The 26,499-nt window shown below is 35.9% G+C and overlaps 1 protein-coding gene across 1 annotated transcript in view; it reads left to right on the plus strand.

Moving 5' to 3' along the window:
• Positions 1 to 26,499, plus strand: part of MYBPC1 (myosin binding protein C1) — a 146,968-nt gene that overhangs the window by 88,779 nt on the left and 31,690 nt on the right. Inside the window, exons 5-17 of the mRNA XM_047066402.1 lie at positions 389 to 499; positions 2,235 to 2,383; positions 2,703 to 2,820; positions 4,295 to 4,346; positions 6,380 to 6,436; positions 11,986 to 12,152; positions 14,385 to 14,517; positions 16,346 to 16,470; positions 17,379 to 17,484; positions 18,659 to 18,825; positions 20,270 to 20,432; positions 22,110 to 22,216; positions 22,528 to 22,661. Coding sequence (XP_046922358.1) covers positions 389 to 499; positions 2,235 to 2,383; positions 2,703 to 2,820; positions 4,295 to 4,346; positions 6,380 to 6,436; positions 11,986 to 12,152; positions 14,385 to 14,517; positions 16,346 to 16,470; positions 17,379 to 17,484; positions 18,659 to 18,825; positions 20,270 to 20,432; positions 22,110 to 22,216; positions 22,528 to 22,661 — 1,589 coding nt within the window. The remainder of the gene's footprint in view (positions 1 to 388; positions 500 to 2,234; positions 2,384 to 2,702; positions 2,821 to 4,294; positions 4,347 to 6,379; positions 6,437 to 11,985; positions 12,153 to 14,384; positions 14,518 to 16,345; positions 16,471 to 17,378; positions 17,485 to 18,658; positions 18,826 to 20,269; positions 20,433 to 22,109; positions 22,217 to 22,527; positions 22,662 to 26,499) is intronic.

Here is a 26,499-nt window from a genome sequence, read left to right on the forward strand (position 1 = left end):
GTATGGACGTGGCACATTACAGTCATTCACCTATTATGACACAGTTCTGCTTTAATATATTTCCCATCATTATTTATCTGTTAGGGGACAGACAGGACGGGGAAACTCTGGCTGCCAACAAACACAAAGCAACAACCTACCTGAAAAGTTTTACTATTTCTAGGAATTAGAAAATGTTCTATATGGAAGAGGCACCCCTTGTAAGAATGGGAATCTGTCACTCTACTGATGGCTCCAGGGGAGATGGATGGAAAGAATGATGTTATATTTATCCAGGTTTATTAGACAAAGAAAAGCTTCAGCATTGACAAGAACAACAAACCCAGGTAAGTCTGCCTAAGAAGGATCTGGCCCTGAAATGATCCTTTCCTTTCTTTCTTCTCAATAGAATGGTCTCTTGGCGAATCGCCTGCTGCGGAGGAACAAGACAAGCAGAACGCCAATTCCCAGCTGTCCACCCTCTTCGTGGAGAAGCCTCAAACAGGATCAGTGAAAGTTGGTGAGTGCCAAGCATTAAATCTTGCTTTCCTGTTGAAATGGAGGTGAAATTCACACCGCATGAAATTTACCATTTTAAAGTGAACAACCAGTGGCTGTGCAACCACCACCTCTATCTCAACATTTTCATCACCCCAAACAGAAACCATGTACCCCACTGAGCAGTTACTGCCCATTCTCCGTCCCCTACCCCTCCCCAAACCCTGGCTAATCTGCTTTGTCTCTATGGATTTCCCTGCTCTGGATATTTGGTGTAAATGGTATCACACAATATGTGACCTTTTGTGGCTGGCTTCTTTCCAATAGCATAATGTTTCCAAGGTCCATCCAAGCTGTAGCATGAGTTAGTACTTCATTCCTTTTTATGGCTGAATACTATTCTATCATATTTATATACTAGATTCTCATTTTTCTAACCTGAAACGGAGAATGAAAGCTATCATTTTAGGAACCTTTAGCACATAGTTGTTGAGTTCCTAGACTCAGGAGTCAGATTGGGTTCAAATCACTTTCCTCATCTGTAAAATGGGGATACTACCTGTGAGGTGCTTTGAACAATGTCTGGTGTATCTTAAAGCTCTGAGCCAGTTTTGCTGTCATTGAGGCATACTCATTCCATAAGATGATTACAAATCTGCACACACACCATATGATAACAAGTAGTATCTCAGCAGAAACTAGTGGGATAGAGGGTTCACATTGGAGACATTCATTCCAAAAATATTGATTACACACCTCCTGTTTTAGACACTGTCCTGAATACTAGTATAACATGTGAGAATTCAGAACTTACAATCTTTTTAAAAATTTATTTATTTATTTTGAGAGAGAGAGAAAGTGGGGCAGGGGCAGAGAGAGAAAGAGAGAGAGAGAATCCCAAGCAGGCTCAGCACCATCAACACAGATTCCAAGGCGGGGCTCCACATAACAAACCGTGAGACCATGACCTAAGCCAAAATTGAGAGTCAGATTCCTAACCAACTGAGCCACCTAGGTGCCCCAGAACTTACAGTCTTAATGGGAGGAACAGACAATGAGAAATTAAACAAACAGATAATCACAAAAGCCAAGTGCCATGAAGGAAATAAACAGGGTGGTAAGTTAGAGAGGACCTAGTGGTCCAGGAATTTTCACAAAATAAGTTTTTATAAGGAATATATTGTGATCAGAACAAATGAGCCACCTAGCTGACTGGTTATATTCTAAAATGACCTCTTTCAGGTCTAGAATATAGAAGTACATTGCATGTGGATGGAAATATTTGTTCCCCTTGTATTTCTAGAAGACACCAAAGTACTTGGCTGGATGCTAGGCTAGAATTTTTATGTCCTTAGGGCCCAAAAATCAATACAAATGGATAAGTAGTTTTATTTCAAAAAGATCAATTTTATTTAGTCACATTTAGTCATGTAAATCCAGACTTCCCATCATCTTGCCTAATAAAGAGGATGGAAAAAATCCATACATTTGTGAGGCTTTCCATTTTTATTTCATTTATACATGATAAAGCCAAACAAAAATTATTTCCTTATTAACCCATTGCTCCTTTTCTGCCTCATAACTTCAAAAACAGAACAAGTTGGAGTACCCTAAGGACTCCTAGGGCATGCATAAGAAATCAGGGCACCAGTCACATCACAGCCTCTGCAGGGCAATCCTGTGTAACTCCTTCCAGCTGAGAGCAAAACTAATGGCACTTTTTACGCCACAGTCTGAATTGCTTGTGCTTTTTCTAGGTGAAAATATCACCTTTATAGCCAAAGTCAAGGCTGAAGACCTTCTTAGAAAACCCACCATCAAATGGTTCAAAGGGAAATGGATGGATCTGGCCAGCAAAGCTGGGAAGCACCTTCAGCTGAAGGAAACCTTCGAAAGGCAAACCCGGGTATGGCCCTTATCTCCTGGCACAGGGTTCAGTTCGGTCATTCCTTCTGTGTCATTTTGAGGTTCAGCTTTGAGAGATTTCAGCCCCAGAAAATTCTCTAGAGTTACCACTCCTAGTGCCTATACTTGAGCCTGGTTGCCCTGCTGTGCCAGAGGCTGGGGAGCACATTGACCCCCTCCTATGTTGACAGCACTGTGCTGGAGCTCCCAGATAAAAAACATTAAGCCAATGCTGAGGAATTTCAAAAATACCTGAGATGTGATAGCTTCTGTCCATTGGCAAGGTGGGGCTGAAATATGCCGGATGCATTTTGTTGCAGATGTACACATTTGAGATGCAGATCATCAAGGCCAAAGAGAACTATGCAGGAAACTACAGGTGTGAGGTCACCTATAAGGATAAGTTTGACAGCTGCACATTCGATCTTGAAGTACATGGTAAGAAAGTCTTCTTGTCTGGATAGATGTGGTTTTTTCCCCCATGGGATGTGAGGGGATAGAGGAGAAGAGGGTCATTTAATACTATGAGATTTTGAAAATAAAGTTTTCTTTCAAACTGTGTGTGTTTCTGATTGTGGTAGTCTCAGCAAGCCTGCTGAGTTAAATTGTTATGAAGCAATTTAAAAATGGAGTTTCAGGGGATTTTACTGCTAGGTACCTCTTGTCCATGCTATCTGTATTCCTTCAATCTTCTGGATAAGGGCTGGTGCCATTTGTTCTTCTACTGAATGTGCCTGTTTCATTGGGTCAACTTATTCCCACTCAAGTTTGGGGGATAATTTCATATGGTACCAAGGATGTCAGGATACCCAGGTGGAAGGGAGGATTTCTCTTCTAAGGACTAATGTCAGATGGGGAATTTCTCCATCCATATGTTCTGTGTGCTGCCCAGAGTGAATTTAATAGGGTAAATGTAAATGTGTGCATGTAGATTAGGAAAAAACCACTTCTATAAGTATACAAACAGAAAGTTGACTTGGCGGCAAAGATTATAAACTTAAGATGAATCCAAAGTGTGATAAAGCCACAAGAAACAAAGCTGGTGTAATTTAATACTGGGCTATAACAAGTGGAATAGGATCTAGGCTTAGAAAATAACACTACTCTCGCAACATGCTACTTGTTCCACATTTAGAGTAATGTCTTTGGCCATGGGTACCATACATCAACCTGGTTCTCTTCTGGAGTAAGGTACCCAGCAGGATGAAGAACCCAGAAACCACACCCTAATCAGCTGAATATGGTGTGAACGAGGCCAGGCATCCATAACAGATAAATAGGGGAAGTGCTGTCACACGAAAGTGTTTCAGACAAATTAGAATCTAAAGGTAGGAGTTATGAGGAGGTGAAAAAAAATTTTTTTTTTACTTAACTTCAGCATGAGTTCTTTCATTAAAGCTATGTACACAGCCTGGAAAGAGTATGAAACCCCATTTCAGGAGACGCCAAGTAAAGCCTGGGTGATCATGGACGTGCTGTAGAGATTTCTGTATCAAGTGGGAATCTGGTCCTGAGCAGGGCCTCTTCAACCTGGCCAGGAATCTCTGAGAATCACCTGAAGGGATTTTGAAGAGTATTAATTTCTGGGTGCCTGTCCCTTATCTGGTGAATCAAAATCTCCAGCAAGGAGATCAAGAAGCTGATTTTTTTTTTTAAATTCTTCAGGTAATTCTAGTGGAAAGGCAGGTAGAATGACAGCTAGATATGGTACCTCCTATAGTCCCCACATCAATTCTGTGTGAGGGAGGATGAGGTATGATGCCTCAGCAGCTCAGCCATCCAGGAGGAGAGCCATCCCCCACTCCACCTGGTGTTCCTTCCATCTAAGGAATTCCCACAGCCTGGAAAGGAACTGAGCACAAAATTGCCTTCTTAATGGGTATTTATTTTATTGTTTTCTTTCCTTTCAAAGAATCTACTGGGACTACTCCAAACATTGACATCAGATCTGCTTTCAAGAGAAGGTAACTTCAAAAGGGGAATGTAGGTAGCTTTGGTATAACGTGCAAGTGCAGGGTTTTCAAACACATATTCCCTTCCTCCACACTCTTGTCTTCCAGATGAGAGCACCTCTTCACTCTAGTCAAACATACTATGTATCCAAAGGTTAGTGTTCTAGAAAAGCTGTAGGTTTAATTTCAAATCAGATGTATACTGATCATTTTTTAGATTATTCTGGTCATAGTGAAGCTCCTATTTTTTTGAAAACACACTTTTAGTCTCTTCACGTGTGACTTTGTCCTTAATTACATTATTTTCCACCAAATGTCCAAGAAAGATGTATAATGATATAGCATCAGTTGAGTGATGTCAGAAAACTTTTATTTGTATTGCTTTTCATCTAGAAATTGCTTATGGAGCCATTCTCCACAATTAAGTAGTGACTTATTGAAGTTAGCGCTATTTAAATATTGGATTATTAAATGAAAGACCACTGAGTCCACTAGAATAAAGAATACTGTAGAAAGGCAAAATATAGATACCCATTTGATTTATTTTGCAACTGCCAAGGCTGAAAAATTGGGGGTTGGGGGACATGGAAGAAAAATGAAAAACAAAAAAAAGTTCCAGTCTACAGGAAATGTAACTAGCCCCTTCCAGACATTATCTTACTCTCTGTATTTAATTTTTCCATAGTGTAAGTTCATTAATGAGAGCAAATATTTTGTTCTTCTTAAGACTGAATCCACTTGGTTTTGTTGATAAGGAAAATCATCCCAACCTATCATAAAGCAATGATTTAGTCTGTTAATAAAAGGCATGTTTCTCTCCTAAATTATGAATAAATGAAAATTTTAATTACTTAAAATATATTTAATGTTACCTGATCAATAAGTTGTTATTTTTTTAAGTCATAAGTTCGAATCCTATTACTTTCCTTCCACCTTCCCTTTCTCCATGATCAGCAAATGCGTAGGTCTAAAACTATGCTCATCCTATGAGCATAGTTCTAAGAGAGGGAGACATAATCTACTAAGTTTTGTGCTTTAAAAGAATAGAAATGTGTTTTCTTCAAAAGGTCTTCTCTAAATACCTGCTATTAAAGAAAATTTGGGAACACATTATTTGAGTTTAATTCTTATAACTTACGTGTTATACACACTGTTTTTAAACCCGCAGACTCTTTTCTTAGAAACCATAACTAACATTTGTAAAGAGCAGGAAACAAAATCTTCATTAAAAAATTAAACATGTAAGTAAATATGTAGTGCCATTTAAATGTCAGCTCCATAGCTTCTATTTAGAGTTTCTATGAAATCATGAAGGTGGCTGCATGCCTAATTTAAGATGCATTTCTCTATAGGAAAGTATTCCTAGTAAAGGGATCATCAATAATTCAAAGTCAAATTTTTGAAAAATACATTTGAAAAGGTATAAATATCAATAAGAAAATGAAAAGTTTATAATGATTTCCCTTTAAAACAGAAAGGAATGCATCTTTTAAAAAGCTCTGCACTAGTTCCATTTTTGTTATGTTGGTATCACATTATCTGATTCAACTATTGATGGACACAAAGAAGTTACCTTTGAATATAAGCTCTGTACTTATATATTTGACACTGGTATACTTCGTTCTCCAAGCCAATCTCTGACATCAATAACAGAGATCAGCAAAAGTCCTTTGCTTTTTACACAGGTATGTTTCTACAGCCCCAAACTTGGAAAAACAAAGTACTTTGTGTTGCTTGGCTTAAGTGCATTTGTGTTACTCTGTTTTAACACAAATCCAAGCAGTTTTATATATGCAATCTACAAAAATGTGTCTTCTGAAATCATAGAGTAACACAAGCTCTTCATGTTTACTTTTCCACAAGTACATACCCCAAAACTTAAAATGTCACTTGTGTGAAAAGAAATAGTTTGTGTTGATTTAGTCCCATGACTTGTGTGCCAGTACAAAATTGCATATACGTTATATGTAGAGTGTTTGGGGGAAACTGTTGTGTATATGTCTCAGCATTAAACCCAGATTTGCTTTTTTTTTTGTTAATGACAGTGGAGAAGGTCAAGAGGATGCAGGGGAGCTTGACTTTAGTGGTCTCCTGAAACGTAGGTGAGAACCGAGCGATGGAGTGAGGCGCTGTGGCCTGGAAATCTTTTAGACACTCACTGAGAGAAGTCAAGTTTAAAGTGGATGTTTTTCGAAGAATTTCTCATTTCTTAAAACGTGTTTCGCTTATAGAATATAACACAGAGTCAACTAAGAAAGAGACAGAGAAACCACTGCATACTAATCTGCTAAAGATTTTAGTTGATGCTTTTTAACCTTCTTTTTAAATCTTTCATGAGTTTCACATGTTTTCTTAGTTGGGGATGAGGAGATCTGAAAACTGAGGCAGAAGACTTAAATACCTAGAAGCCTCTGATTTCTCTAATAATTTCTATCATTTCAAGCATGATCAAATAACTAGAGCCTCTATTCTCCTGCCTTTGATATTTTACCAAAAAATCAGTTCAGTTTCACAATTTTGGTAAAAGTCTGCAGGTGTATGTGTATATATATATATATATATATATATATATATAATGTTTTTAAAGGAAGACCTATTTTAAAATAGTATTTGTGATTGTATTTCATCAAATCTAAGACACCATTCATTTTAATATATGTGTTTTATAAATCAGCAAGCAATGAAAACATTGCTCCAAAGTGTTTATTATGACACACTATTGATTATAGGATACATCCTTATTTTAAAAATGTTTAGAAGTCAAAAAATAGAGATAAAATAAATTAGTAAAATAGAAATAAATGTTTAGTATTATCAGTCACACTCCCTAACATTGTTCTCTTACAATAAAATTTATAGATTTCATTATGGATATTCAGTACATAATGATTTTATAGGATTTCTCCCCATATATGCATATACATAATCATATAATGTATTATGTATGTGTTTTGTATAAAGCTATACATATTCAGATATTTATTATAGCACAACTAAAAGAAATTGATATTTGCTGAGATTTTATTTACCTACCAAATGTGCAAATAAATCATAAAACTATGATTCTAAATTAATAATATATAATATTGATATCAGTTTTCATTAACTTTTCAGGTTCACTTTTTATTACTTTTAGTGCTTTCTATGGTTACTAAAGAAATGTGTATAAATACACTTCACAACAAATTACAAGTAGAATAAAATGGACTTGTGTCTGTTCTCAGTTTAGTTGGATGGCTTTATTCAAGTCCTTATGAATGAAAAATTCCCCCAGGTCTAAAAGTTGAGGTTGAGAACAGAAATATTAACAGTATTGTTAATATTTAATAATTTAATAAATATTGGTAATTTATTAATTACCAGTGGATATTAGCCAATCAAGAGACGTTGGCAGTATCAAATATACCTTTCCCTCTTTGGCTACTTCAAATAATCATTAGTCTCAATAATATCTATTAATTCCCCAAATTTATTTAAAGCAATAGTATATGAAGTGACCCTAAGTGAAACTTACCCTTCCTCACTTTACAGGTGAGAAATCAAAGACCAGACCTATCAAGTAACTTACCCCAAGTCATACAGCTAGAGACAGGGCAGGGACCTAAATCCACGTTTTCCTCTGAGGCAGCTCATTCCATATAAGAAATACCACACTGAATCTACTTTGGAAGTTGGTGCTTCAGTTTATAATACAAACTGACACTGTAGGAAGACAAGAGATTTTTTTTCCTCCTGCAATCATTTACTCAACCAGGAAAACACTAAGTGCTTCCTTTGTGCCTTCTGTGTGCCAGTGCCTTCCAGTACCTGGAATGCAGAAAGGGCTGTAATACACTTTTGTGGGAAGGAAAAGGTGGTGGTAAAAATATGGATGTGGGTCTCAACTCTCCCAGTTACAAACTGCATGACTGGTCAAATTACATGTCCTCTCTGAGATTTGTTTTCCACATCTGTAAACGTGGAGAACAAAAACTACTTGAATCAAATGTAAAAAGCTGGCTCATAGTAGGTGTCAAATATTCACTCCCACCAAAAATGTGACATTTTCCTTTGAAGAGCCTTTATTCATAAAAAGACATAATACACACACACACACACACACACACACACACACACATCAATCAATCAAGATGTAATGTAATACAATAGATTATTAAACACCATGCTCTGATTAAAAAGGAAAAAAGAAAGAAAAAAGAATGACTACTAGTAGTTTGTAGAGTCAAAGAAATCTAATTAATGATCAAAATTACTGAAGACAAAATGGGCAGCAAACATGTCTCCAGTTCTCACTTTCTTTACATCCCCTAATTATGATTTGGACTCATAATTAAATTGTTAGCCTAAGACTATATTCATTTAATATACTATACTAATCACCATTATAACTTTAGAAATCATTGTGTTTTCCTACTAATTTGTGAATTGCATGTGTTTTCATTGTGGCAATGACACCATTTCTACTCCAAGAGTGTGTGGCAAAATCCCTGTCAAAATAAGTATCTTTATATCTCTCTACAACATCTCTCTACAACAAAAGATCTCCTTGACCTGAACAAAACTGGAGTATTTCAAATAGACATTAGCTAAATTGGAATAAATCTATTAGGCAAAATCTTGTTATGGGATATTATATATATATATATATATATGTATATATATATAGCAATTATAGAAATTTTATATAGAAGAAAACTTTCAAGTATATATATATAGAGAAATTTTATATAGAATATAAATATATATTTCTATATAAATATATATTTCTATATATATATATAGAAATTTATATAGAATAAAACTTTCAAGTATATATATACTTGATGGTCCTAGTAAAGTACAAAGCAATCATAGAAATTTTATATAGAAAAAAACTTTCAAGTATACTTGAAAGTTTTTTTCTATATAAAATTTCTATGATTGCTTTGTACTTTACTAGGACCATCAAGTTATAGAAATTTTGATGTAGATGAAAGTACTGTGAATGTTATATAGGTCTATCCCAATGCTTGAAAAGGAATCAGTAGTGCCTATAGAAGACGAATTTCTCTCCTACTGTAATTTAATATAACCATGCAGATAGGGCCATGCACAGCCACCATGGTAAGTAAAGATCTATTCTGGATGAGTTAAGGTAATGCTACAGGTAGAAGCCTTGACTTTACATTCAAGTAAAAAATAATGAATACTTCTCCTTGCAATTTGGAATTGAATTAAGTAATAGAAAAAGATGGACTAGGAAAGAGGTTACTGGTGTGTGGATACCAAGTTTGCTAAGATTAAGAAGATAGTAGAGCAAGGTGTATTTTGGTGTTTTAATGAAAAAAAAATGGTGAGGATGATTGGTTTTATGAATCTACCAACAAAACTGACTTAAGAAATCACATTGACAACAATGATCTTTATACTGGCTTCCCTTACATAAATATTCACATCATGGATCCAGGTACGTCTTAGTATTTGACTTGTTCTTCTTGCTATTTTAATCTAGTTTGGTATCTTTAAATCCTTTTACCAGTGTTGGGAGGATACTCGAAATGTGGATGTAATTCTTCTTGGTTGAAATACACATTTAACACAATGTAATATGGCATATTTTTTACAGTGAGGGGACTATTTAGGCTGGAATACAAAAAAAATAGAGCACTAATAAAGTGGTTGAAGAAACACATACAAAGACTATACATAGGCACACAGACACATTTTAATTGCAGTTTTCCAAGACTTTCTACAAAATATTTAAAGGATATATTTGAAATTTAGACTGCTTTCAGACAGTAAACCTAGTAGATCTGGCAAATTATTACCAATATTCCAACTTCAGGACAATTTTCTTAAGCTTTTCAATTTATCTGTGTTAATAGAGTGTGTAGTTATTATCTCAGTGACATATGAAAATAATACTTGCGTATTGAGCTTTTAAGAGGTACATTTCCCTAATGGTGTTATCTGGTCCTTCCCATAAAGGTTACTGACAGGCCAATGACCTCCCACTTCCTTCCACTTTCCAGGAGATTTGCCTCAGCATCCTCCTCCACTGGGCAAAAAGACTTACACAACAATGTAAATTAGATATTTAGAAGTCATCCTTGCCTAACGCCACCCTAAATTCTGTTAATATTTATATTCTCCTCTCCTTCCCTATGATTACAATCCAGTATTTTCTCAAAAAGTACAGAAACAGGTGTAATTAATGTGACAATGCAAACACATGTAACCCATCATTTGCTAACATGATAGCAAGAATCTGTTTTCTCACTGGTGTTTAAGATGTGTTGACCAGTTTTCCTGAAAAATCATACCCAAACCAGAATTATTCACAGTAAGTAGTCACTGTAACATTTCCAAATTAACCTGATAAAAACAGTCAACTAAGTCTTTCTTTAAAAATCAGGATTATTTAGCCAACAAAGGAAATCAATCTGAGTTACATTTTGCTTTTAAACTAGTGTTTATTCTTGATTTTTTCTTTCATTTATTGGTTTTAAAATAAGGACAGACAAGTGTACTTTAAATCTCATATCGTGCGTGTCCTTTATATTTTCTGTATGTTCTTTAGTCAGTGATCAAAATTTGGGATCACAATTTTGATAATTACACTAAGAAGTTATTTTCCCTTTGTTCATGGGACCTTAGCCATTTGCTTTAAAAGTTTAACATTTAGGGGTGCCTGAGTGGTTCAGCCGGTTAAGTGTCTGACCTCGGCTCAGGTCATGATCTCGAGGTTCGTGGGTTTGAGTCCCGTGTTAGCTCTGTACTGACAGCTCAGAGCCTGGAGCCCGTGGTCTCCCTCTCTCTCTGCCTCTCCCCAACTCGTGCTCTGTCTCTTGAAAATAAATAAACATTAAAAAATTAAAAAAAAAATAAAAGTTTAACACTTATATTTTTATAATTCATACCCAACCTGCTTTCAAAAAATTTCAAGACAGTGCTTTAAGATGAGATATGAGAGCATTTTTGGCCTCATTTTCCTTTTCTCCTGCCAATTTAGAAAAAAAAAATATTTAAAAAAGTGAATGTATCCACAAAAATCATATTTTAGAAAAAAAAAAAAAAACCATTCTGGCAGTGTCAAATTTTTTTTTTGTATATAAAACAGCAAAAAATGGTTAGTGTACACATTTACTAATATGGTAGGAAAATGCAATTTGCAAAATCCTAAGATTTGAAATACTTATTTGTATGTACTGTCTTCACATATAAGCTAGAATGTATACAATAAAGGGAGAAAGAGATCATTTTTCTTTTATAGACCAATATTTAAATCTTCTCATTCTTAATCCACTTTTCCGAATTATTGCAGTTGCCTATAGCCTAGATGTCAACTAATCTTAAGTTCCTCAAAATCTCACCTTCTCTTTAAACTTTCAAGTTGAAAATAAGTAAAAACATCTTCAGCACGCTTCCTGATACCTTTCTCTCTCCCTAATATTGTATTGTTAACTAGGAAAGCGAGAGCGTCAATATAAGCTCACACACCTGATCTTTAACTATATGGAAGTTTCCTTGAGACCGCGGCCTTTAAGTACTCAGCCTTTAAAAAGGGGGACTTTTAACACTGAACCGACAAATCGGTACCATACTCCAGCCTTTCTTGTGCTTCGGGGCCGGTGCGCGGCTACTAAACTAGGCAATGGTTCTCCCCGGTTAGGGAGGTGAAGCCTCAGGAGGAAGAACCCGAGGTAGACGTGTGGGAGCTGCTGAAGAATGCGAACCCCAACGAGTATGAGAAGATCGCCTTCCAGTACGGCATCACCGACCTGCGCGGCATGCTCAGGCGGCTCAAGCGCATGCGCAGAGTGGAGAAGAAGAGCGCAGGTGAGCTCTCCTGGGGGAGGTGGCAGCGGGGCCAGCATCCAAAGCGGACCAAAGAAATGATGGCGAACCCCCTGCAGGGATGCTTCCTGTCTCTCTCTGGGTTTGGGGCGGGGATGGATGGGGCGGAATTTGCAGGGGTTACACTTCTTACCTTTGGCTTTGGGCGGAGGAGTTCACTGCTCTGCACATCAGTAGCTATGAGGGTAGCAGGTAGCTAGTGAACACTTAAGGTAACGGAGATTGACTTTACAAGTACCTCATACAGCGTGTAACAGAACAATAAATATCTTCACTCTCACTGGGAATTTCTCAGTGGCCCTTTCTCCAGACTCCATATCTCCCTCACTCTGAAATTCTTGATTATTACTTACAGTAGATTCGATGTCTCTTTGTTTTGCCATCATATTCTTCCACCCATTAAATGGGGACTGGGGAATTCACTTCTCACACCCAGTGCGGTTGTAAAACAGCTATGCTGCTCCCTTGAGATCTGAAGTGAATGGATTTTGTTGTGGTTTTAAATATCTCTTAAAAAAATACTTTGAGATGTTGAAATTTAAATTTTACAGAAAGAAAAACAAGAGCGACACATTTTAAACTGATCATAAGCTCTTCAAAGTTTCCTATATTTGGTCATGGTCAGTTATCCGTTTTGTGACACATCAAGGTAACATATCAATCCTATTATTGTTTACTGTTTGTTAATGTCCAAATCGAATTTATTTATTTATTTAGGCACCCAACCTGGATGTCCAAGCAGAATTTAAAGTCTCTTGCTATTTCTTTTAAAAAATCTGCCCTTTATTTCTAAACCTCCCTGTAAACTGGGTGAGAAATGGACCCAGAGAAATATAGAAGTGTTTTGTTTTTTGCTTTGTTTACATAAGTCAGCCATTCCCACTATTTCAAAACTTCAAAACCTTCAGAAGTTTAATTCTTGAGAGGTATCTGAGATGATATGGTCATCACAAACATGTTAAATGCCAAAGTGTAGAGCCAGCTGATATCTCTTTCCCCCACATTGGCCTAATTCTTGCCATTAGCTCTGAATTGATGTCATGAGGTATATGATAAATAACTTTTTTAAAGCTAGTATTTATTATATCATGTTAAAATATGAGGAAGTGAGTTTAAGCAATACTATGGCAAAGTCTCAATGATGGAAATAGAAGCAGAAAAATTCCATGAGGCATTCCACAGGTGTACGTATTTTCCAAACTGTCTAAATGAGTATTATCTTTAAAATCAGGGAAAAACTATTAAATTTATTTTTTTTTAATTTTTTAATGTTTATTTATTTTTGAGAGACACAGAGAGACAGAGCACAAGCAGGGGAGGGGCAGAGAGAGGGAGACACAGAATCCAAAGCAGGCTCCAGGCTCCAGGCTGTCAGCACAGAGCCAGACACGGGACTCGAACTCAGAAACTGTGAGATCATGACCTGAGTGAAGTCGGACGCTTAACTGACTGAGCCACCCAGGCGCCCCAAAAACTATTAAATTTAAAAAGAAGTTAATTTCTGCTTAGGACCTTTCAAAGATAATCTTTTTTTAAAACTATTATGTTCTATGTTATTTAAAATGTTTTGAAGTCCTGAGTTCCTAACCATATATGTATGAAGTATTTAATATGTGTCACTATTTGGACAAGTTTCCACAGTACAAAACTTTGATAAGTCTACTATTTCAATTAGTCAAAGGCATTCAGTTTCATCTTATGAGTCATTGAATTTATCTCATAAACTCTGTGTTAAAAAACTGTGACTATAAGAAGTACAGAGATAATGCCAATAATCCTGATAGGAATCATGCTAGAATAGGCATATTCTTCGAGTTCACTTTCATCTAGATCCTTTATAATTTCCTGAAGAGTTAGGACAGTCATTTTTTTAATATTAAATTTATTGTCCAGTTGGTTTCCATACAATAGCCAGGGCTCATCCTAACAGGTGCCCTCCTCAATACCAGGACAGTCATTTTTAAAGGCTCTTCAATACTCTTATGTTTCTTTCAAAAACATGTGGGTTCTCTTCAAATTGCTAAGTCATCTTATGATATATAAATCAACACAGAATTCTAAAATATAGAGGATAATTTGGAAGGTTCCTAATTTATTTCTACTTTGAGTCTCCATTTTTCATTTAGTTTTAGGTTCTTATACATACATTGACTATTTAAATTCACAGCATGTGTATGCACATATTGACATAGTTTTGCTTTTTCTCTCTACCAGCTTTTGCAAAAATTCTTGACCCTGCATATCAGGTTGATAAAGGAGGCAGAGTAAGGTTTGTTGTGGAACTGGCAGACCCAAAGTTGGAGGTGAAATGGTATAAAAATGGTCAAGAGATTCGACCCAGTACAAAGTAAGTGGGCTTTGCAAATAATCAGTGATAGCTACATAAATCAAACAGTAGTTTGACTTAATTTTCTATGAATAAAAACACGCTTCTGTTATACCTTTTTAATGCAAAATCACATGGAGGGGGAGTAAAAACTTTTCATGTGTTTTGGAGCCATTAAGATTACAGTGCTATCTAAATAAAACTTTGTTTTATGTTTTAATTCTATACAAACTATTTTGAGTTATTTCAGTTCCAGTTTTGTGTCAATATAGGTTATATGTGATTATTTCAGAGCACTGTCAAAACTTCTCCCAATTTTGAAAATAAAATTTTGAAAATTTTGAAATATGTATTTGACATACCAGCTGGGAATCACACCTTATAATTAGAGAACTTTTGTTTTTCCAAAAGAGCATCTAAAGCCTGTATTTTATTTCTTGGCCCTCTCTCAAATGAAGGAAACAGACTAATCCCTGATGTCTGATGGTATTGCTAGTCTATTATGAAACTACTTTACACAGATCCTTCTCAGCCTGAGAGATTTTCAACTCCAATATATTTTTTTAAGTTAACAGGAGCCACACGCACATTTATAAAAAGACTTTAATCCTGAAAATCTGTCACTTCTGGAGTGCAATTAGGTGGTTTCCAATTTCTTAATGTGGTCATGCCTACAGAGTGACTTTGTGATAATAATGTTTGTGTCTGATAAAAATCTCTTGAAAGCGGCTTGAATTTACCAAAAACATAATTTTAATCGGTTATTTTTATCTATAAAATGTTGTGTAATGCTTTATTCTTGAAGTCTTCAATTAGAAGATTTTCCAAATAAGAACTTTTTCTTTAGTTTGTTATAATGCCCTAATATACTCATCCATAATCCAGATCACAGACAATTAAATTTTGTGATATTCTTGGCTTTTAGTTTTTTGTCTCCAAATGCTCAAGTTCTTTTTTAGTAGATTGTTACTGTGATGTGATAATACTAGTTCTTAAGCTCATTTAAAAGAACATCACGTTCTAAAAAATTACTGCCTGTAACAGTGATTAAGTTCACATTATTGCTTAAATTGTATAATCACTTATTCACCTAACAAAATCTATTGTGTCACTGCACTAAGCCATGAATGGAATCAAGGAATCAATGAGTAAGATTGAGTCCCTGTCCACCTGTAAACTAGATGAATCGGCAGGGGTGGGGGTGGTGCCTGAGTGGCTCAGTGGGTTAAACATCCGACTTTTGATCTCCGCTCAAGTCATGATCTTGCAGCAGTTCATGGGATCAAGCCCTGCCTCAGCGTCTACACCGACAGTGTGGAGCCTGCTTAGGATTCTCTCCCTATCTCTCTGTCCCTCTCCTGATCTCTCTGTCCCTCTGCCATGTTCTCTCTCTCTCTCTCTCTCTCTCTCTCTCCCCCCTCCCCTACATTCTCTCTCTCAAAAATAAATAAATAAACTTTAAAAAAATAAACTAGATGAATTGGTCATTTAAAAAAATTTACAGAGTTCAAAATCTTTCTGACAACCTTAGCCAATCCTATTTTCCAACAATGGGTTAAAAAAATTAAAAAGCAAATATGTGAGTACTAATTTATATATGAAATAAAACTTCTATAAAAATACAGATGTTAAATATTATGTGTAAATATGAATAGGTATTACAGTGTGCATTATGAAGCTAACAACAGTTTTCACATTTTCTGTTAACTATGTAAGATATGCTACATAAATGGCAGATCATAATTATATCCTTGACTTTCAAACATTGCTGAATTACAAGCCAAATTTGCTGGTAATAAAAAAATAAAATCAAGTTCACAGACTGTTATCTCCCTCCCATTTCAAACAGATACATCTTTGAGCATAAAGGATGTGAAAGAATCATGTTTATCAATAACTGTGCGCTAACGGATGATTCAGAGTATTATGTGACAGCTGGTGATGAGAAATGTTCCACCGAGCTGTTTGTGCGAGGTAAAGTGCAATCTCTTACTGTAGTCTTCAACAACCTTTGGCACTCCTTCTCCCAAGGGTAGTTATCAAAATGAGTGGGACAGGTAAGCTCTTGAGCTCTAGGGCACAGGTAACAGCACGCCTAGAAATGGGTTTGCTTGGGGACAGACTGGCTCTGCATGGAAGCTCCTCTACACTGGCCGTTATTACGTATCCTAATTAATCTTTAAGTTTGTTGAAGACTAGAAAAGCTGAGTGGGGGTGGGGGGAAGACTGGTGAGTCTAAATACCTCATGTTTTTGACTCAAGCAAACAGTATAATTATTCTAGTTATAGCTTCTGAAACCCAACAAACTTTACTGAATAATCCTCATTTCACACATTCAGCTGATTGCAAATACACTTCTCTCAAAATCAGTTTTATTAGTGAAAGGGAATCAATGGTTGACACCGAGGGTGCTGAAGACAATCTTTTACTAAAACATTGTGAAAAGAGCTGGAGGGTGTAGATGAAGCCCTCTGAATACAGAGAGCTCTGCAATCAGAGCTCCAACCAGAACCAAAGAATCATACTGTTAGAGATCCTCCATCACAAACATCTACCACGTGGTTTCTTATTTGCCAAAGGAAGGATATTTGATACATGTTTTGTCTGCTCTCCAGAACAATAATTGATTTGATTTGAAGAGTCTGAGAAAATTGGGAAAACTTACCCAGGGCTGCTAACTATTTATTTTGCCAACAAAGATATAAAACAAAACAAAACAAAAAACCACCTGCCAACTATCTACCACCATCTAACCATAACCCTATGGTAGATGATACTTTCTTACTGTTGGTCTTTTATCTGTGAACAAATCTGTGGTCATGAGCAGATTTCAAGCATTTAATGATTCTGATTCTCCTTTTTTTTTTTTTTTTTTTTAAAGAGCCTCCAATTATGGTAACCAAACAGCTGGAAAATATGAATGCTTACTGCGGGGAAAGAGTGGAATTAGAATGTGAGGTGTCGGAAGATGATGCTAATGTGAAATGGTAAGTAACTTTCCTGAGGTCTGTCCATTTTTAATAGATTTTTAAAAATATGCTTTTATAGATTGGAGAACAGGAAATGGCTTTTACACATATGAAAAAAATCACAACCTCATTTGTGTTAGTAGAAATGGTAACTAAAACTACAAAGATGCTGGGAGTTTTTTCACCTATGAAACTAGAAAATGATCGAGAAAATTAGACTGGTAAATGTAGGGAAGTAGGCACTTAGTAAGAAATGGATAGCTCATGGTTGTCCAGATCTGTTTGACTCCAAATCCCATGGATGCTCCTAAGTTCCAAAAGTTGCTTACTCTCACCATGCCACACTGGCAACTTACATGGAAAAATATTATATATTTTCCCTAGTTACCTTATTTTTATAGTACCTCAGAAAAATGTTTTAGGCTAAGGATCACCAATTATTTTAAAAAATAAAAGCATTTTTTTGTCCAGTTAAAGAGTGTTTTCTCAAGTTCTATGTGAGTAACATCAAAATTAAAACTAAGAGATCCATAATAAAATTAAATGCTTTGTTGAAAAGTATAGTAAATTACACAGCATGAATCTGTGGTAATTGGTACAGAGTAGATTGTTCATTCTACTCTAGAATCATAGCTATCTTTAAAACATGTTAAGTGAGGGGCGCCTGGATGGCCTAGCCAGTTAACCATCCAACTTTGGCTCAGGTCATGATCTCATGGTTGGTCCTGTCTCGGGCTCTGTGCTCACATCTCAGAGCCTGGAGCCTGCTGCAGATTCTATGTCTCCCTCTCTCTGCCTCTCTGTCTCTCTCTCTCTCTCTCTCTGTCTCTCTCTCTGTCTCTCTCTCTCTCTCTCTCTGAAAAATAAACATTAAAAAAATTTAAAACATACTAAGTGATGCAATTCTTATTAGTGAGTGGAAGAGGTAATATTCTCTCATAGCATATTCAACTGATCTTGAATGAGAAGAAAGAGCTTATGTTCTTTTAATGTAATTTTTTAGACAATCCTTGTTACATTATTAATCCATTTGATGTAGTGATCGTACATTCTTTAATTCAAAAAATAGTTCTTAGATACCAGGATATAGCAAAAACAAAAACAAACAAGCAAAAAAAACAAAACCAAGACCAATAAGGTCCATTTCCTGAAGGGTCTTTTATAAAACTTTTTATAATCTATTTAAACTCAGGTTTAAGAATGGTGAGGAGATTATTCCTGGTCCAAAATCAAGATATCGAATTAAAGTTGAGGGCAAAAAACATATTTTGATCATAGAGGGAGCAACGAAGGCTGACAGTGCAGAATATTCTGTAATGACAACGGGAGGACAATCATCTGCTAAACTTAGTGTTGACTGTAAGTAAGATCTCCTTGGGTATCTTCCAAGTTGCGTATCTACTGGTGTTGCATTTGTTAATTCAATTTTAGGAAAGTTTCTATCTATTTTATTTCTACTGGTGGCAATTTTAAATATGTAAAATTGGATTCATTCTGAGTGTCTATGTCATATCAGTCAGGGTCTCTAAAAAAGAAATTGACTACTCAGTTTAATAGTAAAACACAGGATTGGGAAGGAAGTATAAAAATCACCTGCCACAGAAATGGTCCAAATGGTTAAGAAGCACTGTAATCCCAAGACCACATAAGTAGATGATAAATACTTAGATACAATATAAAATCCTGAAAATGTTTGTGTAACCCATGAGTGAATTTGCTATCAATTCATTAAATAAACATTCAACATTCTGCAATTACATTTGGAGTGAGAAGGAAGTTACTCAAACCAAGGGGGATCAAATGAGAACATTGTAAGAACCCATTTGCTACTAAGATCCAGAAGCATGAGAGAATTTATGTACTTCCCCAAATACCTCCAAATAGTAGTCACTCCTCAATGGCAGAGTCTGTCTCTTCCAGCTGGCCATGGAAATTAAGATAGCAAATCTCACAGGAAGTTTGGTAGTAACACATGCAGAGCAGAAATCCTGCTCCCTTACTTCTTTCTTAGTCCAATTATGATTCACAGGATCACTGAATTATTCAGAAGTTATCTCAGTTACACTCACTCCTTATGCATCGCGGAGTTGTGGTCATTTTCCTTTAATACCAAAACAGTTTTTTCAGCCATGGACAGATATTTGTATCCATTTAAAGCAATTACAGTCAGTTCTGCTATAATACAACATATGCATTTCTAAAATCAATATGCTATACAAAGTTATGCAATAAAACCACAAAACTAATGGGCAAAATGAAGTTATGGGCATGACACTCAAAAGTTTTGTCAGCCACACATTAAAACAAAACAATAAGAACCTAATAAAAAACAGTATCACAGTTTTACACAGGCCGAATGGTTAATAAATATGGCACTTTATGTTAAATGAGACCTAAAATTTCCTTGTGGAAGCAGTGTGGGGAGTGTTGTGGTTACTGAGCTACTGTGACATGGTGAGAAGAGGTTATTTGAAATTGGATGGACACTGGTAATCTCAGATGTGCATGAGTATGGTTTGTATTGCATGGGTGAATTCAAGCAGCTGGTAGATGTTTGACGTGTATGTGTGTGTGCACACGCGTGTGTGCATTTTGTACAGTTCTACCTGGCTCAGTTCACCTGGGTGCCATTTCCTCTTCTTCATGAATGAAATCATGCATCATCAAACACAAAATTTGTGTTATGTTCTGGTTGTCCCCCAATATATCAATTGCACTGGAACAAATTCTCATTTTCAAAACAAGATACCGTCTTGGCCTGTCTGGGGTTTGGGTTTGGCACTTATAAATATTGTTTCTGTAGTGAAACCTCTGAAGATTTTGACACCTCTGACTGATCAAACTGTAAACATTGGAAAAGAAATCTGCTTGAAGTGTGAAATCTCTGAAAACATATCAGGAAAATGGACTAAAAATGGCCTACCTGTTCAAGAAAGTGACCGTCTGAAGGTCATTCACAAAGGAAGGTAAGCAAGTTAGGCGATCTGTAACTTGTCTCAGTATGCACTCTTCCTCTACTTCCTAAATTACATATTTGGTGAGGAAGTTTGGAGAGTAGTCATAAAGAGAGGATCTTCTTCTGGTTCTTTGCTTCCAAATAGCAAGAATGTCTGACTTCTCTGTTCTATATCATGTCCTACCAGTGATCCTTTATCTGCACCTCATGGTATGGTACTTTGTCTATTCAAAAGCCATCAACTTGGGAATGCAAGCTGGTGCAGCCACTCTGGAAAACAGTATGGAGGTTCCTCAAAAAGCTAAAAATAGAACTACCCCATGACCCAGCAATTGCACTACTAGGTATTTATCCAAAGGATACAGGTATGCTGTTTCAAATGGGCACATGCACCCTAATGTTTATAGCAGCACTATCAACAATAGCCAAAGTATGGAAAGAACCCAAATGTCCATCGATGGATGAATGGATAAAGAATATGTGGTATATATATACAGTGGAGAATTACTTTGGCAATCAAAAAGAATGAAATCTTACCATTTGCAACTACATGGATGGAACTGGAGAATATTATGCTGAGTAAAATTAGTCAGAGAAAGACAAATATCATGACTTCACTCATAGGAGGACTTTAAGAGACAAAACAGATGAACATAAGGGAAGGGAAACAAAAATAATATAAAAACAGGGAGGGGGACAAGACATGAGACTCATAAATATGGAGAACAAACAGGGGGTTACTGGAGGGGGTGTGGGAGGGGGGATGGGCTAAATGGGTAAGGGGCATTAAGGAATCTACTCCTGAAATCATTGTTGCACTATATGCTAACTAATTTGGATGTAAATTTTAAAAAATTAAATTAAAAAAAGAAAGAAAGAAAGAACAATGACAAACGAATGAACAACAACAAAAAAAAGGGGCAAAAGAAAAACAAGCCATCAACTGATTCTTTCCATATAAACAGAAGGTTAAAGGAATGATACTGAATCCTATGGATTCAATCAAATGGATTAACTGTCCCTAACCGATAAGTGCCACATGACCTTCCCACAATTTTGGAGGGCAGACATAATATCCTAGAATCTAGCAAAGATCTAAGGCAAGAGTTCTTAAACTTGGATCTAGGGATCCTGGTTGTGAATCTGGTTAAGATCATGAATGTACTCCAGGGGGGTCCCACAAATCCTCTGAAGTTGTAAGCCAAGTCTGTGTGTACAAAAATACATACTGTTCTCCAGAGAAAGGATCAATGGTGTCCATCAGATATTCGCTGATCCCCAAAAAGTTAAGAACTATTGCTTTTAGATTTGGCATATAATGCCAAAATCAAGAATATTCTTGGTAATTTTTTAAATCTTAAATTATGGCACTAGTGAGATGTTGTATTTTAGCCTTTTTTTAAAGCTATGTGATGAAAAAGGAATATTAGACTCTTGTGTGCATAATAATCAGGCTATATTTGTACAAATAATTTCATATACTCAAAAATGAATATTTGATGAAGATCCATAAATAGGATAATTAAGCCTTCGCATTTATATTCTCTCTCTCTGTTTCTTGGTCTTTCTCTCCAGCCTGGAGATAGGCTTATCTCTTAATCAGATAAAGTCCAGGTGTCTCTTCAGTTGGGCCATATACAATCTAAATCTTTGCAAATTCTTAGAAATGTTTTTCTAATTTCCTTAGAATCCACAAGTTAGTGATAGCCAATGCTCTTACTGAGGATGAAGGTGATTATGTATTTGCACCAGATGCCTACTCTGTTACTTTGCCTGCCAAAGTTCATGTTGTTGGTGAGTAGATAAATCATTGCAGAGTTGTGTTCTTGTTTTTTTGTTTTTGCTTACCATGGAAATATAACACATTCAAAACTGTGATATACATGAATTGGTGTAAGTCACTAAGCATAATAGTTGATTCTTAAGAAGTCTTACAATGGAGTAGCTTTGCAAGGTGCCAGGCACCAACTACTTTGACTCCTCTTATATTCTTTTTGGCCAGATAAAATGTTGGTTCTACCAATATTTACCACTAGCAAAGTACTGGCCCAGATATTCACATGGAAATGATTGTCTGATAACAAAGGCCATATTTAATATTCTAGATCCTCCTAAGATCATCCTGGATGGTCTTGATGCTGACAATACAGTGACAGTAATAGCAGGAAGCAAGCTTCGTCTTGAAATTCCTGTCACCGGAGAACCACCTCCCAAAGCCCTTTGGAGCCGAGCGGATAAGGTTTGTTTTAAGTACACACACAGACACAGACACAGACACAGACACACACACACACACACACCCCACCACACCTCCTGCCTTCCATTAGTCAAATGAAAGAAGAAAGCAAATAAATGTACAAGGGTACAGTATAGATGTAATTCCTTGGATTAAGAAAGATCACTGGTTTGGGGCGCCTGGGTAACTCAGTCGGTTGAGCATCCGACTTCGGCTCAGGTCATGAACTCACTGATCGTGAGTTAGAGCCCTGTGTCGGGCTCTGTGCTGACAGTTCAGAGCTCTCTCTCATAACTCTGACAGCTGTGACAGCTCTCTCTGACAGCTCACAGCTCTCTCTCTCTCAAAAATAAATAAGGATTAAAAATTTTTAAAAAAAGAAAAATCACTGGTTTTCAGGCAAATATAATCATCATTCATCTACTTTTCATATTTCTGATTGCCTACTATGTGACCAGGCATGTTTTCATGTGCTGTAAAGATCCCATTTTTCATTCTAATAAGTGTCAGGGAATTAAGTGGAAGAGAAATAGATAATGAATTAGTAAATAAGCAATTGAACAAAATCACTGTGGATAGTAATAAGTACTGTGAAGATTTTTTTAAGACAGTGTAATATGATTAGCAAGTGATTGCAAGGTAAATGACAATAGTCTCTATGAATGACAAAGAAACCATTATACAAAGATCAAAGGAAAAAGATTTCCAGGTAAAGTCAATGCAAGGGCAAAGGACAAGAAGAGAGGAAAAAATGAGCTTGATGTGTTGAAGGAACAGAAGAAAAGCCAGTGTGACTGGGTCAGAGTGAATAAGGAGGAAAATAATAAATAAGATTGGGTGGTAGACTAGTACTAGCTCAAGTGTCATTCTGTGGCTCCTAAAATAAAATGTGTTATGGGCAGTAAAACTATTCCGTATGATATTATAATTATGGACATATGTCATTATAGACTTGGCAAAACTCACAGATGTACAACATAAGAGTGAACCCTAATGTAAACTATAGACTTTGAATGATAATGATGTGTCAGTGTAGGCTCATTGATTATAAGAAATATACTGCTCTGATGTGGGATGTCAGTTGTGGAGGAGGTTGGTTTGTGTGGGGGAGGGATTATATGAGAACTCTCTGTACTTTCCACAATTTTGCAGTGAGACTAAATCTGACCCCCAAAATAATTTATTAATTAAAAAAAAGAGTTGAAGAGTGTTTTTTCCTTTTCTGTTTTCTGGAGGAAAAAACAAAAGAGCATCGTTAAGCTTTGGAGCAACTTGAAACAGTGAAATGTATGTGTAATTAGAGTCCCCAAAGAGAAGGACAGAAGAATATGTAAAGAAATTAGAGCTAAAATTTTCCAAATTTGATAAAAACTAAAATTGCAGATATAAGAAGCTCAATAAAATCTAAGCACAAAGAGCATTAATAAAACCACACCAACTTGATAATAAATTATATTAAATAAATAAATAACAAAAATAAAAAATATAAAGAAAAAAAGAAAAAACCACACCAAGACCCATTAAAATCAAATTGATCAAGCCCTATGATTAACGAAAAAAAATGTTATTAAGTAGACAGGGAAAAAAGTCACATTAAATATACAGAAATAAAGAAAAGAGTGACGGCAGATCTCTCTGGAAGCAAGGCAAGTGAGAGGACAGTGAGGCAACATCTTTAAAGAAAAAACTGTCAACCTAGAATAGTATGAATTCTAAAAAATTCTATAAATTCTAAAAAAATATATCAACCTAGAATTCTATACTGAGTAAAAATTTCAGAAACAAAGGCAAAATAAAATTATTTTCAGATATATAAAAGCTGAAAGAAATAATCACTGGCAGACCTGCACCACAAGAAATGCTAAAAGAAGTCCTTAAGTCATAAGGAAAATAATGTCAGGTTGAATCATTTTCACAAAGGAACAAAGAGCATCAGAAATGATAACCGTGTGGATAAACATAACAGTTTTTTTGTATTATTTCAATCTCTTTAAAAGATAATTGACTGTTTAAACAAAAATAATAATAATATACTGTGTTGTTTGTACTGTAAGTAAAATTTATGACAATAAAAACATAAGGTCAAGAAAAAAAAAAGAAGAATGGAAAGTAAGAATTAGGAGGGTGAAAAGGGAGGTATTGTTGTAATATCGCATGAAAGTAGACTGTGAAAAGTTAAAGATGTATACCATAAACCCTAAAGGAACCACTAAAATAATGAACAAAAAGTTATAGCTAATAAACCAACAAAGGATATAATATGAAATCACAAAAAATATTTAATTAATCTAAAAGAAGGCAGAAAAAGAGGCACAAAGAACAGGGCAAGTAGAAAACAAATAGCAAGATAATAGAATTGCAATAGAAAAATTGCAATAGAAAAACAGATAAATTAGAGATTTCAATACTCTTCTCTTAGTAGTTGCTAAAACAAGAAGACAGACCATCAGTAAGGATATTTAAGATGTGAACAATACTGGCAACCATCTTGATCTAATTGACATTTACAGAATACTCCAATGACACATACAGAATGGGCATTATTTTATACATTTTTTTAATGCTTTTATTTATTTTTGAGACAGAGAGAGAGCATGAGCAGGGGAGGGGCAGAGGGAGAGGGAGACACAGAATCTAAAGCAGGCTCTAGGCTCTGAGCTGGCAGCACAGAGCCTGATGCAGGGCTTGAACTCACAGACTATGAGATCATGACCTGAGCTGAAGTCGGACGCTTGACCAACTCAGCCACCCAGGCGCCCCCAGAATGAGCATTATTTTAAAATTGCATATGGAGGAGCGACTGTATGGTTCAGTTGGTCAAGCGTCCGACTTCGCCTCAGGTCATGATCTCAAGTTTGTGAGTTCACGGGGCTTTGTGCTGACAGCTCAGAGTCTGGAGCCTCCTTCTGATTCTGTGTCTCCCTCTCACTCTCCCCCTCCCCAGCTTGTTCCCTCTCCCTGCCTCTCTGTCTCTCTCAAAATAATAAACATTAAAAAAAAATTAATTGCGTATGGAAAATGTCTAAGATAGACCATAAGTAAGTCTCAACAAATGTAAAAGGATTAAAGGAATACTACTAACAGTAAAGAGGAATGAATTACTGATGTATGCAACAACTTGGATGAATAATTATGCTGAATGAAAGAAGCTCAACAACAACAACAACAACAATTATTTTAAAAAACTGCTAATACCAAATACAAGGATATGGAACAATCAAACTCTCATACATCACTGGTAGGAATGCAAAATGGTCCACCCACTTCGGAAAACAGTTTAGTAGTTTTTTTTTTTTTTTTATAAAGTTAAACATGCACTTTACCATACAATCCTATAGTGAAATTCCTAGCTATCTACCCTAGAGAAATGAAGACATATGTCCACACAAAAACTTGTACATAAATGTTTATAACAGCTTTATTTATAATTGTCAAAACTTGGAAACAACCCAAAAGTACAATTGTACAAACATACAGTTTGTACATGCATAACCCAACTGCACATGGAATATACAATAGAATACTACTCAGCAGTAAAACAGAAGGTACTAGTAATACATGTAGCAACATGGTTGAATCGAAACAGCATCATACTGAGTGAAAGAAGACAGATCCAAAAGGCTACATACTGTTTGAGTCTGTTATATGAACATTCTGGAAAAAGGAAAACTAGAGAGATAAATAACGGATTGGTGGTTGCCAGGGACCAGAGTGTAGGGGTGAATGAGTTGACAGTGAAGGAACATGGGGACACTGTTGGGGATCATGAAAATGGTATGTATCTTGATTGTGGTGGTGGTAGTTACACAATCACACAAATTTGTCAGAATTCACAGAACTC

This window comes from Lynx rufus, unplaced genomic scaffold (assembly GCF_022079265.1).
Source record: "Lynx rufus isolate CCGP_SWC_20201006 ecotype Redwood Valley unplaced genomic scaffold, mLynRuf1.p SCAF_7, whole genome shotgun sequence".
Taxonomy (NCBI): Eukaryota; Metazoa; Chordata; class Mammalia; order Carnivora; family Felidae; genus Lynx; species Lynx rufus.